This window comes from Drosophila mojavensis, unplaced genomic scaffold (assembly GCF_018153725.1).
Source record: "Drosophila mojavensis isolate 15081-1352.22 unplaced genomic scaffold, ASM1815372v1 contig_36, whole genome shotgun sequence".
In the NCBI taxonomy this organism is placed as follows: Eukaryota; Metazoa; Arthropoda; class Insecta; order Diptera; family Drosophilidae; genus Drosophila; species Drosophila mojavensis.
Genome location: NW_025318858.1, coordinates 2,245,123 through 2,258,699, shown reverse-complemented (window position 1 = coordinate 2,258,699; position 13,577 = coordinate 2,245,123). Strand labels below are relative to the sequence as shown.

At 38.3% G+C, this 13,577-nt stretch overlaps 1 protein-coding gene across 1 annotated transcript; it reads left to right on the top strand.

Moving 5' to 3' along the window:
* The first annotated feature begins 7,905 nt into the window (after positions 1-7,905).
* LOC6575762 (odorant receptor 24a) lies at positions 7,906-9,729 on the top strand. The gene is made up of 4 exons (XM_044008793.1): positions 7,906-8,541; positions 8,633-9,005; positions 9,077-9,175; positions 9,387-9,729. The coding sequence occupies exons 1-4, from the start codon at positions 8,021-8,023 to the stop codon at positions 9,549-9,551; spliced, it is 1,158 nt and encodes a 385-aa protein (XP_043864728.1). The 5' UTR covers positions 7,906-8,020; the 3' UTR covers positions 9,552-9,729.
* The last annotated feature ends 3,848 nt before the right edge of the window (positions 9,730-13,577 follow it).

The following is a 13,577-nucleotide window of genomic DNA, read 5'->3' as shown; positions in this document are numbered from 1 at the left end:
GGCAGCTTTAAATCGGCTGCAGGCCCAGCGACGCATTTGCAACATGTTGTGCGTGCCTTTTTAATTAACATAAAAATCTAATTTGCAGCACTTTTCAGCATGTGTGTCTGTGTGTGTGAATGTGTGGATGTTATGAAAACAGCTTAACCTTATGGCCAACGATGTGTGCCATAATGTGTTGCCAGCGCGTCGCCTCTGGCATTGGCTTTGGCTACAAAACACCTGTCCACGAACGGCCACACACACACACATACACTGACAGACACCCACACGACACACACACACACACACACGCACGCATACACATTCTGTCAGTATCATCGTCGTGTCCCTGTTCCAGCCACCCAACTGCTCATCACATTAGCGACATTTACACGTCGCAGCAATTTTAAACAGCAGACGACGGCATCGTTTACCTTGGCTACGATAAAAAGTGTCGCTGGCAACGTGTGTCAGTTGCTCATAAACAGTTTCCATTGTCACAAACACATGAGCGAAGCTCTCAAGAACTGCTAAAACTGCCCTCTCGAATGCCTTTCGTTCTGCTCATTAGACGCAATTAGTTGGCGTGCCTGATAACTGGCTCCAAATGCTCCAGCCCACTCGACGCTGGCTATTCGTTTAAATTACTTATTTACAGCGATGCAAATTTGATTGCCGTTCAAATTAAAAATGTTTAAATAACAACAAGAACAACAACAGCAACAGCAACATGAACATTGGCCAAATGGCAAACAATGGCAATGAGCTCTTGCTCGTTTACAAACATTTGCCAAATGGCCAAATACTCTCAAGTGCACTGAAAGCGAAAAAAGAATGAGAATAAATTAAAAAAAAGTGAAATGGAATTTACGAACAAACATAGGGAATCACGAATTGAAAATACCCTCTGTTTTTAGTTACATCAAATAAAATAATTAGTAAAGAAAATAATCTTTGCCTGATCATGGGAAAGTTACATTAAATTTAAATGCAATAATATAGTATTATTTTTCAATTAAATTTTAATTATCTATGGATGATTGATGCAGATTGATGAACATATATATTTGCTATATCATATAAATAAAATATTTTACACGTTTTAGTCGATTTCGTAGTTAGTTGTAACAGAAATATTACTCATATGATTCGTATTGAAATGGGAGTTGATTGATGAGACTTTTCTAATGATTGATGTGCAGCTTAAACTGATTGAAAAAGCCCATAATGACTTGGAATCTCTTTATAGCATGAGGCTAGGGTACAACCAGATGCACCTGAGCAAGTCTAAAGTTTTGTATGAGTTGCAACTGCGTTTGTAAATTGCATGCAAATGTAGTCATTTGCCACAACAATCACAACAATCACACACACTCACACACGTGTGGCCGTGTGTCTGTGTGTGTTGGCTTGCCACTTCAGCTTGCATTTGCATTTAAATCTCATTAGTTTTTAATGCTTTTGGTTACAATTTTACCCACTTTCTTTTATTTTTTTCTCGGTTTTTCTCTCTCTGTCGCTCTCTCTTTCTCCCTTTCTATTTGACATTTTTATTCTATTTTATTTCACTTTTTTTGGTTGTTTTGGTTTTGGTTTTGGTTTATGTTTCTGGCCGCAGTTGGCAAGTGACAACTTTTGCGCGATTTCCGCCGGAAAAAGTGTGTGGCACACACACGTACACACACACACACACACACAGCTCTGCCCTGCCCCTGTCTAACAAGCTGTTTCAAATGTTTTCGCTTTTGCCATTTCGCCATTTCTGTTGTGTTTATTTAATGAAATGCATATTAAACATATGTTCGAGCCAAAAATTGTGTTGCATACTTATTTGGGCCACGTTGGCAGAGCAGCAGCAGCAGCTGCAGCTGTTGCCATATTGCTGTTGTTGTTGTTGCTTTGATTGGCATTGCTGTTGCTGCTGTTTGCACTTGACTTCTAATGACTTCGTTGTGCACTTGTTTTGGCCAAAAAATGTGTTGTTTGTTGTTCTATATACCCTGTAGTCATTAAGGATGCATACGAGAGGAAGTTCAGCTCAAGTGCCACTCAAATAAATCCTTTGAATTTTTTTATTAACAATTTTATTTAGTCTTACGACAATTTCTGTTACATTACGTAAAACGAGCGAAGAATCAGAGAGCGAGATAGAGAAAGAGTGAGAGAGGGAGAGGCAGAGAGGCAGAAGAAGAGAGCTAAAATATATCTATGCAAAGTCTTTTAGGTATATAGATTTATATCATTTAAGGTTATAGTTTTAATTTTAATTTAATTTTTTTTAAATTTTTATGTTTACATACATCTAATAATATATATCAATACATCTCATATCATTATTATCTATTTTAAAAGCTTTCTATTTTTACTTTTTCATACATAGCATTAAACATTTTAATATATTATTTTTGATATGAAAGTCTCAAATACTCTGCAGACTCAAAGCCCATCTAAAGGGAATGCCTTTGTCAAGCACTTCCTCTCTTCCTCTCCGACCCTAGCTAAACAAATAGTTGTTTTATTTGTGACTGTTGTTGTATTGCAGCTGCATCGCATTTGTTGTGTGTCATTGTTGGCTGTTAACTGTGATTGTCCCTTGAAATTTATTGGCTCACTGCAAATGATGCCAAAAACAAGAAAAGAATTATCACAGTTAAATACAAAAAAATCAAATAAATAAATTGATAAAGAGGAAAGCAGGCAGAGCTCTACGTTGCTATAAAATAATGCAAATATAAAAATATATGTTAATGTATTATTATATCAATTAATGCACATCTGGCTCATCAGCTCGAATAGTCCTGGAGCTCTAGAGGACTCTTCTTTCCTTATTAATATATATTTTAAGCCAAAAAGTAATTGAGATTAACTAAGCTTATTTATTTTTGTTAGCACAACTACATAAATATTTAGTAAATATGTAAACAAATCTAATTGTGTGCACTCATACGTAAAAATAAACGCATATTTAACATTTGTTTTTTACCACTTTCAATATTTATAAATAGTTGAATTTATTTAAAAACATAATAATAATAATGTTAAGTACGTTTTCGTTTGTCTTTGTTTTTTTGCTGGTTTCAATTGTCAATTGTTTGAGTTGATTCGCTTGCATTTGTCTTGCTGCATGCGGCGTTGCGTCCGATAGCTGCCACATGCCACAGCCTATCATGAAGTCGGTCATACATATACATATGTATACATGTATGCATTGTTTATGGCAGTCATTAATGTTGCTTGGCGGGTGCTTTAAATTTTCAATTCGCATGCAATGACTTAATTGTTCATAATTTTGTTATCTGATTAACACAAATTCCGCTTAACGTTAATGACTTTATGCAGTTTATGGATATGCCATGCCGTGCCATGCCGTGGCGTGGCGTGGCGTGCCGGACACATGCAATGAGCTGAGGGAGTGAGGGGGAGGGGCGGGGGTAAGGGTGAGTGAGGCTGTTCAATCAGGTGGGCGTAGCCATTCAGACAGCCGAGCAGCTTAAACATTATCGGCTGCATGACACATTATATGTATATGTACATATATATTATATAGATATCTCGTTCCCCATCTCTATCGGCCCCTTTCTCTCTCTCTCTCTCTCTCTCTGGTAGCGCCCATTGCATTTTATCGCTGTGCGACGCGCTGATTAAATATCAACGTAATTTATTATTCAAATTAAGTTTATCGTGAACAAAGGCGCGCGCAAATGCATTCAGCTTGGCGCTCGGCATCATTTTGCCTTGTTTGTTTTATTGATGGGCGTGGCAGGTTGAGAGGCGAAAGCCAGGACAGACAATAAATTTGATAGCCACGCACACTTCTATGCACATGTGTGTGTGTGTGTGTGTGACATATTACCCCTACTAAAGCATAAGCAAATTAGCTCACACATACACTTACATACCGACACACACACTTACACACACTGGACAAATTGCATGCTATCAAAAATGAATTTTACATTGCGATTTGAAACCTGTTTTCGGTCCAAAAATATTGCATTCGAAATATCTCTTGAAATATTTCCCCAAATATTTGATGGCAAATAATTTGCATATATATATACATGCATATATATTTGTCGTCTCGCACATTTGCCATAGCACAAATTGTTCAAATTTGCAGCTGAAAATTTACAAATTATTTATACCCAAAAATAGTTGAAATTCATTTTGAGCTTTACGTCGTATATTCCGCTAAGCTTAAATTTATTTACATACATTTCCTATATCAAATATTATTTGGAAATTTCAGAACATTTTTGACAGGTCTTATAGTCGATAACTCTTTAAGTTATCGATTATATGAAGTTACTGAAATATTCAATGGGATGTTTCATTTGAACTTAGTATTGAAACAACCCTGCAGAACTCACCAAAACCAAGATGAATTCTAATTATATATATTCTCTATGAGAATCTTCGCAGTGCCTAAACTTATAGGATGATTCTTATTTGCCCGCTTAACCAGTTTTACTTTATAAGCCCATCTTTAGGATATCGCCTTATCGTCTCAGATGATTTTATCGCTTCACCAAAGGAATAACAATTCGATAGCTTGGAGCTGTGTTTGTGAGATGATGGATTATCGGAGCTTATGCATGTTCATGCTTGAAGACTTTTTGACCAGTTCTCAAAGAGATTTATTTTATTCGTATAAGTGCATATGTTCATTCATATTGTTCATTCAATTCAATTAAATTACTTCAACTTACTACTCACTTCAATAAATAATAATAAAATACGTTTTTATTATGATTTAGCTAGCTTCATAAGCCGCATAAATTATTGTACATATCCCGAGCCTTTTGGTTCGGCTTATTCATTGAGCAAATAACTTTGTTTAATATTTAATTATAAATTCATAAACTTTTCAACTACATGTCAGGCCGTGGCCCGCCCTAAACACATGGCCACGCCCACGCACCATTGTGCGCTCGTTTTGTGGCGAACAAAAGAGTTTAGTTTCTCGTGTGCTACCTTTTCAGGTGAGCTTTGATGTGTGTGCTGGTATGTTGATGGGCGTGTGTGTGTGTGGCGTAGGTGGGCAACAACCGTTTGATGGACATTTCACTCGCTGTGCCTGATTTGTCGTCAACGCCCTCTCAATAATTTTGTCAATAATTTTTGTCACGATTTGTTGCATGGGCCGCACACACATACATACACACTCACACAAAAGGCAAAAAGTTACGCCCATTGTATATATGCTCGCTGATGGTGGGAAAACAAGAGTATATGTGCTTTATAGATAGATTTCCAAATTTCACAAGGGGATATGATAGCTCGGAATAAGTCGTAGAGTCAGAAGGTTAGTCTCTAGAGGAATTGTATTACACAGTTGATCCCTCTCTTTATAGAAATAAATTAAAACTATCATCAAGATCATAAGCGAGCATTAGGCAATCGTTACTGCTTCAAAATTCTTGCCTGTTTTTTCATGTTCTTTTTTAGCTTTGCTGCCACAAATCGAGTCATCAATGTGGCTGTCGCTGCGAGGCCATAAGTTGGCTCTTTTTATTCTACATAATTTTCCCAATTTCCCCCACTTTATTTTTTGCTGTCGCTGTCCCTGCCTTTGGGCACATTAAACTCATTGTGTTTATGGCATAAATTTGCATGTTTTCCACGTAAATTTTTCAATTTGTATAGGCGAACGCGCATTGTCGAAACGTGCACCACAAAAAAGGAGACCTTTATGGGTTGCTCTGCTCGGGCCACCGTTGAGTGTATTAATGATCTAGGCTTAGGTTTGGGGTTTTGGCCAAAATATGGTTAAGAGATCTATTGTTATGCATATAAAATATTCTATAGTTTGAAAACTTCAATTTCATTTCCATTAATTTCGAAATAAACTAAGATTTTCTTGGTTTTCCTTCAAACTTTTCTTTGGTTACTAAATTACATAATATATCATTTTAGTCTGCCTTTCAGCCTGCGCTTTTTGGACTCTTTATTTCATTCGATGGCGATCTCTTCGTCCAATGAAAAAGCCTAAGACTAGCCATCTCGCTCCCACACTGCATCAGTAGGGACTACGTTCAGCAAAAGCTATATTTGTCTCTGTCTATCTCGGAGTAGTAGCGCATAAAAGCCTGGAATGGCTCATTCGGTTGCATATAAAATCTCAGCCTGTCACAAATACAACTGCAAGAGTAGAAGCATTTTGCATTTCCCTTCCTTTCTACAGCTTTTATATATTAAGTCTAATATGAGCTTATTTTGGAAATTGAGGCATTATATGGTTTCCTTGAGTATTCCTCTTTCTATAAGCATATAAACCTCTCCATTCATAATTATTTTATAGATTATGTCAAATTTGTTGAGTATTTTCTCATTTATTATGTATTCGTGGCCAGCAAGGCCTCTGTTTGTGTCGTCTATGCCGTTTGATTTATATTTATCGCTTAGACTCGAAATCTCAACACCAATACACACGCCCACACACACAGGGGCGCACGAAATTTGCAGTTCTTTTTATTTGGTTAACAATGTGGCACGGCTAAGCTTTAGTTTTATTGCCATATGAGTAGGTAGGCGTACGTGTATGTGTATATGTAGTATATTTGTGTGTGCTGTGTGTGTATATAAGTGTCAAAGGCATGTGTTTAGCATGCCTCATTTGAGCGCAAATACACCTGCAGCCATCAATTATGCAAAGAGCAGCTATGAAGCTACGGCCAGAGCTGGGCAGGACTCGGTCTATGGGCTGTGGCTTTTGGTTCAACTGGCATTCTGGCACCTGGCAAACAGCAGGAGGCGCCGTCAACGCCATCGTTAATGCCGGCTACGCCCAGCACCGCCTCGCCGGCCTCTCTTCAGTTATGCGACTCATTCAGTTAGCCATGGGGAGCTGGCCAAATTAATTTATTGGCCTTCTCACATACAACGCCAAATAAGTGCAGCTTGCATAATCACGGCAACACACGCACCCGCTCACACTCGCACACACACACATGGACATGCAGAGCTTATAAAATATTTATTCAAACTGCAAGTTGGCTAGCAACACTTGCAATTGAGCTGCAGCCAGAGACTTACCCAAGCCTCAGCTGTCCGAATATTTGTGCTGTGTTCATTTTGTTTGCTCACTCTAGCAAATATATCATAATAAGCAATGACAAAGAGAACTGGTTGGAATAGGTCATCAAAGGGGCGAGAAGGGTACAGCTATATTCATCACTGGTGAGCTACCTTTAGTTGTAAGTCAGGCAAATTAATATTAATATTGACATCAATATTGTGCATTAGAAACTAGTCAGCTATATTACATTCACACACAATACAAACATCTCGGAAATACTTGCAAAGACATACACTATAGTAAATTAAAATAAAATGCACAAACACAAAGCTCTCATTGATTTGCATTTGCATTTGCATTTGCACACAAAGCTTTCCTTGAACCTGCATTTTGAATATGTGTGCAAACGGGCTAGCACGACAGAGCGCGCCAAGCAATGTGTGAGTGTGAGGGGAAGAGCGTGCTAATTGTAATAGCCAATCAAATGGCGGCGGTTGCGGAGGCAACTTAACTTTTTGATGGAGCGAAAAAGGTGATCAAAAACTAAAAATAAAATGGGGTCGATTTCAAATTATGGCTTTGAGCCAATCAAATTTCGGCATTATTGGAGAAAAAGAGAAAGGGTGCGAAAGCCAAATATAAAGAGCTGTTGATCGGAATCAACGTCACATTTTCGATTGTAAATTATGGCATGAAATTGGATTTTAAAATACTTTCAAAATAATTCGACATGCCCCACTAAATAATTATAGTAACATCCAACTCTCCTAATGGCCCATTTAATAACTGCTTATTAATTACAATCACGAACTCAATGCACGCCTAATTGTCTAATTGTGGGTTATAATAATATTTTTTCCTTGGCTTCCGTGGCAAAACTGGTGAACTGTTAGCTCACTGTTAGAACTGTTAGTACAACGCCTAACTCATCAATTATGGGCGCAACGGTTGGACAGGCTATAAAAGCAAAGGATTGAACTGGATGCCTCCAGAAAGTCGACAGTTGGCCGCCTTGCGAAGATGTGGCCTCGCTTTCTGACCCGTTCGTTTCCAATGAATCGTCATTACTTTCTGATTCCGAAATTTGCATTGACCTTGATTGGTTTCTATCCGGAGCAGGAGAAGAGCTGGCCGGTGCGTGCCTGGAGTTTCTTCAACTTCTTCATACTCGCCTATGGCTGCTACGCGGAGGCGGCCTATGGCATCCTCCAGATACCAAATAATATTGTACTAGCCCTGGATGCCCTCTGTCCAGTTGCATCGAGCATTTTGTCGCTGCTCAAAATGAGTTCCATTTGGTACTATCGCGATGAGCTCAAGTTTCTCATACAGCGGGTGCGAAAACTAACCGAACAGCAGCAATCGGACCGAAAGTTAGAGTACAAGCGGAGGTGCTATACGCTGGCTACGCGGCTGACATTTTTTCTCCTTTGCTGCGGCTTCTGCACCAGCACCTCGTACTCGGTTCGCCATCTGCTGGATAATATGCTAAGGCGTGCGCATGGCTTGGATTGGATCTATGAGACGCCGTTCAAAATGATGTGAGTGTACTCCAATTATCCTTAATGGTTCCATTGTAAATATTTTATTTATCTACTTTCTTTGGTTCCTATTCTTCTCATGTTGCTTAAGCTTTCCTGAGCCGTTGCTACGTCTGCCGCTCTACCCGCTCATCTATGCGCTGGTCCATTGGCATGGCTACATTACCGTCGCATGTTTCGTGGGCGCCGATGGCTTCTTTCTCGGCTTCTGTCTATATCTAAGTGTGCTGCTTAATTCGTTGCGTGATGATGTTGTCGATTTGCTGGCCGTAAAGAGCATCAAAACGAAGTCTACGGCTTGGAAGGATGAGCGCATTGTGCGCAAATTGGAGCGCCTAGTCGACCGTCATAATGAGATTGCCGTACTGACGGAACGCTTGTCCGGAGTTATGGTTGAGATAACGCTGGGACACTTTGTAACCTCCAGCTTGATTATAGGTAGCAGTGTGGTTGACATGTTGCTGGTGAGTTGAGAGTAAAGGAGTTGAGAGTATATTCATATATCCCATATCTCTTACTTCTCTCTCTTGATCAGTTCTCAGGCGCAGGTATTATTGTCTATTTAGTGTACACCTGTGCTGTGGTAATGGAAGTTTTTCTCTACTGCGTGGGCGGTACTTTTATTACGGAGGCGGTGCGTATTCCCGACTATTTATATTGTGAAGTTTAATTGAACTAAACAACTTACAATAATGAAAGAAAAAAATTTTATTTTATTATTTTTTGTAAATCTATTTTTAATTTAACTACAATTCAAAAAAATATATTTCAGTATGTCTTATATATTCTAAATTCATACTATTATATTTTTTTTTATATATGTATATTCTGTTTTTTTTCACTAGTGCTTAGATCTGGCTAGAAGCACCTTTGCCAGCCAATGGTATTATCATAGCGTTCGTGTGCAAAAGATGACGTTGCTAATGATAGCGAGATCTCAACGTGTGCTGATTGTCAAAGTACCGTTCTTTTCGCCTTCGCTAGAGACGCTGACTTCGGTAGGCCAATAATTGAGTATTTTATGTATTGATTAGATTCTCAATTCTATATATTTATTTATTGAACAGATTTTGCGATTTACGGGATCGCTTATTGCGCTGGCTACGTCGGTGATTAGATAAACCTTTTCATGGATATTATTTTAAAATAAATAAAATAAAGTGTTACACAAAAAAAAAAAAAAAAAAAAAAAATATCGATCGGCGGTTTCTGCTGCTGGGAGCAAAATCTTAACAACAATTTAATATTTTATAATTTTAATTAAAAGTTTCATTTAGCATACAAATATCTCTCTTACTTTCACTCTTTCTTGTAATTTCATATTTTGTTTGTCTTTGTGATATCTTTTCATTGAACCTTTTGCTGGTTTGCTGTTTATATTTTTGTTCAGCTGTTCGTTGTTCATTTCTGACATTTCGTTAATTGCACTTGCACAATCTTCTCTGTTTATCTGTGTTGTGCTTTTTGCTCTTCATTTGCTGCTGCTTCTCATTTTCCTTTGTTTATTTTCGCGCTGTTTTCATTGACCTTCCTGTTTGCAGTTCCCTTTGTAGTTGTTATTGTTATTGTTGTTGCTGTTGCTGTTGTTGTTGTTGGCTAAAAGTCTGTGCTCTCAGTGCTTAACAGCTCTGGCAAATTGGTTTCTTTTACCCGGAACTCATCATCAGCATGCCGTCTGGCACGTTGCAACCAGCAAAAAATCCATCTGTGCCTTCGTTTCCTTTGCTCGAACTTGCCCCACTTGCCCCACTTGCCCCCCTTTCACTTTTATACGCATCGAACTGTGCATTTGTGCTGCATACTTTTCAGCTGCATCTACAACTGCTGCTGCATGCTGCATCTGCATCTGCATCAACTTCCGCCTGCAGAAGTTCATTTTCATGCACACTCGCACACTCACACACACACACATACAGCCTCACTCACACGCACACCTTAATGACATCCGTTTGAAAGCGGCGCTTGCTGTCCCTCTTCATATCCGTGTGTGCGTCTGTGTGTGTGCACTTGTTATGCTCTCTACACAAGCCGTTTGAGGAGTATATGGGCACTGACTGTTAAGCTCATCCAACTATCTGTCTAGACAAACTTTGGAAGCTTTCTGACTCTGTGAGTTTATAATATACTCGTTCGTTCTTAGAGGTTATTCAATAGCCCCATAATCAATGGGCGATAGAGGGGATAGTTGATAGTTTCTAGCTGGTAAGTTCATAGTCTGAAGTTGATAATCCATTGTTTATTATTGTTAATCTATTGGTAATAATATATAAAATTTATATTATAGTAATATTTATATTATATCTTAAATGCGATAACCGTTAATTCGAAACGTATAGCTCATGGCTGATTGCTCATTAGTTATAGCTGAAACCCTGTAATACATAGCTTGTAAATAGTCCATAGCTGGCAACCCATAGTTGACTGTAATCCATAATAGGAGTAGTAGCTTCAAGTTGATGTCCCATGACCGATAGCAGATACATGCAAGCCGATAGTCGAATGAGGAGAGTCGATGACTCATTCTGATATTCATTAGCTAAAATCCTAATTCGATATATTTATTGTCGATAGCCCATAATCGATAGCCGATAGTCAATTTCCCATATGTTACATAGCTGAAGCCATAGCTAGTAATCTATATCCCATAATTGGTAACCTAAATCTGATTTCCAAATTTCATAGTCAATACGCCCAGTCGATAGCTAAAATAGCTAAGAGCCGATTGTCGATAAGCAACTGTCATAAATCAAGTTACAGCTGATATTCATTGTCGCTAGACGATAGTTGCTAGTCGATCGATAAAAATTGCTTAAATAATCGCCAATAGAGACAGTACTCTAATGCCACGATATCTGAGCACTCATATGAATTTTTCATATCAATTCATTCATTCATTTTCTTTGAATATTCCAATTTAGTAATAAGCGCCTGAAAGTTTATATATCTTCTTGAGCTACCATTCCTGAGGCTTTGAGCCACTTGACTGATCAAATCAACTCGAGTGAGAAAATTCCTAGAAATCCGAAATGTATTTAAGCCTCAAGAGTATTGCTCGGTCGTTGATAGCCTAACTTTTGTTATTATTGTTGTTCACCTTCTATGAAAGTCGAGCTCCTCTTAACTGAGCTTTTCTCTTTCTTCTCCCTCGGTTTTCTTCTTTATTTTTTCGGGCATTGTTCATGCACAAATTCTTTTGCTTAATGTTGTAGTCCTTGAAAGCCTTTAGCCCACACGCATCATGAGAGCGCGCGCCTATCTGCCACGCAATCTCTGGTGCTCTCTGCCCTACTCCTCCTCCTCCACTCCCCTCGCCCGGCCGCTCTTCCCCTAGTCCGGCCTTTGCTGTCTTTATCATTTGTCTGTCTTTGTTTCGTTTGCCATTTGTTTGTTTATTTTCGCTGGCGCCTCCTTTTGTCAAAAGTGTTTTTGCTTGTAATGTGTTCGACATTGGACCGCAAGCAGCTCTTGTCACGCCCCCAAGCCCCCGCCAGCTCAACATAATTCCTCTTGGCCCACTTGCTGCTGCTGTTGCCACTGTTGCAGCCCTTTAGTGTTCGGTTTCTGTTTCTGTTTCTGTTTCTGTTCATTTTCATTCCTTATGTTGCTTGTTATTTTTATTTTTATGCATACCCTGTAACTGTTGCGGAGATGGGCATGATACAGTTGAGTTGAGTTATGACAGAGTAGAATCTCTTCATTGATTGTAGATGCGGATCGATTAGGATTATAGATATATACTAGTTTTGCCTTTATCTTAAAATTGCTTAAGGGAAAAAATTACAATTTTTGAATTAACAAAAAAATAAAATTAGTTTCTTTCCATAAAAAAATTATCTACATAATTTTTTTATTAATAACTTTAGCCTTACATTCTAATAATTATTACTGTATTTTATTTTTTTATGAATATAAATATTTTATTTATTTTAGATTTTTTTTAGATTTTTAGTTACAATAATTAATTTTTAATTTTATTTTTATTTATTTAGTTTTTGCTTGGATTTTTCTAGATTTTTCTGTCTCTCAATCAATGCTGAGTATCTACTATTCATTCACTTTCGGCTAGATCACTTCTTGCTTCGTTTTATTCAGTTCCCTCACTCACTCACTCGCTGTCTCGCTCACTCACTCGTGTCGTCTCGCCTCTTGGACTGCTTTACATTTTTGTATGTGCATTTATTTTGCCATTTCGTATGCTAGTGCTGATATGTGTTTATGTGTGTATGTGTGTTTGGTTGCTGAACTTGCACACACACACACACTCACACACACATAGAGTGAGGCCCACGCACACTTACTTACTCGCTCCATACGCAATTTTTTGCACTCAAGTTTACCTACTTTTTATGGTAAACATACCAAGGTTGCTTGTTTATTCTAGCAAAAGTGTATTTAGGTGCGCTTAGCTATGTGTGGGTGCGTGCGTGTGTGTGCGCGTGTGTGAGTGCTGCTCAATGGGTTAGGGTTAGCTTAACCTCTGGCCCTTAGTGCGAGCGCATTAAATCGTCAAATAGAATGCTTAAATAACTTAAATAAATACTCCAATCGCATGCCTCATGTTTGCATTCAGTTTGAAATCAATTGAAAACCTCCAGAAAATTTGTCAAATTAAAGAGAAAAACCAAGCACAATTTGTTACCAAGGCACATTCAATGTCTATATAAACTGTAAGGCAATGCCCCTAGAGACATACACACACCCACACACACCCACAGACGTGTGCTTAATTAAATGCTACGAGAGAAAATAAAAAATTAAATCAAACAGCTCAAAATAGCAACAAGGTAAGAGAAGAGCGAGAGAGAGGGAGGAGGTAGAGGGAGAGATTGTGATTGAGATGGATAGACAGACAGAGAGAGAGAGAGAGAGAGAGAGAGAGAGAGAGAGAGAGAGAGAGAGAGAGAGAGAGAGAGAGATAGTCAGAGGTAAGAAGAGCTTATTGAACTGTGTAAACACTCTGTAAAATATTTTACGTAATCTCTCTTTTATAATTACAATGGATAACTTCACAAACTAACTAACTTGTAAGCTTCAGT

Bases quoted from the DNA above. Each gene is read 5' to 3' on its own strand.
- LOC6575762 (XM_044008793.1), top strand. From the start codon at position 8,021: ATGTGGCCTCGCTTTCTGACCCGTTCGTTTCCAATGAATCGTCATTAC. The intron at 9,006-9,076 runs GTGAGTTGAGAG...TCTCTTGATCAG, and splicing joins GTGTGGTTGACATGTTGCTG to TTCTCAGGCGCAGGTATTAT. The intron at 9,176-9,386 runs GTGCGTATTCCC...TTTTTTCACTAG, and splicing joins GTACTTTTATTACGGAGGCG to TGCTTAGATCTGGCTAGAAG.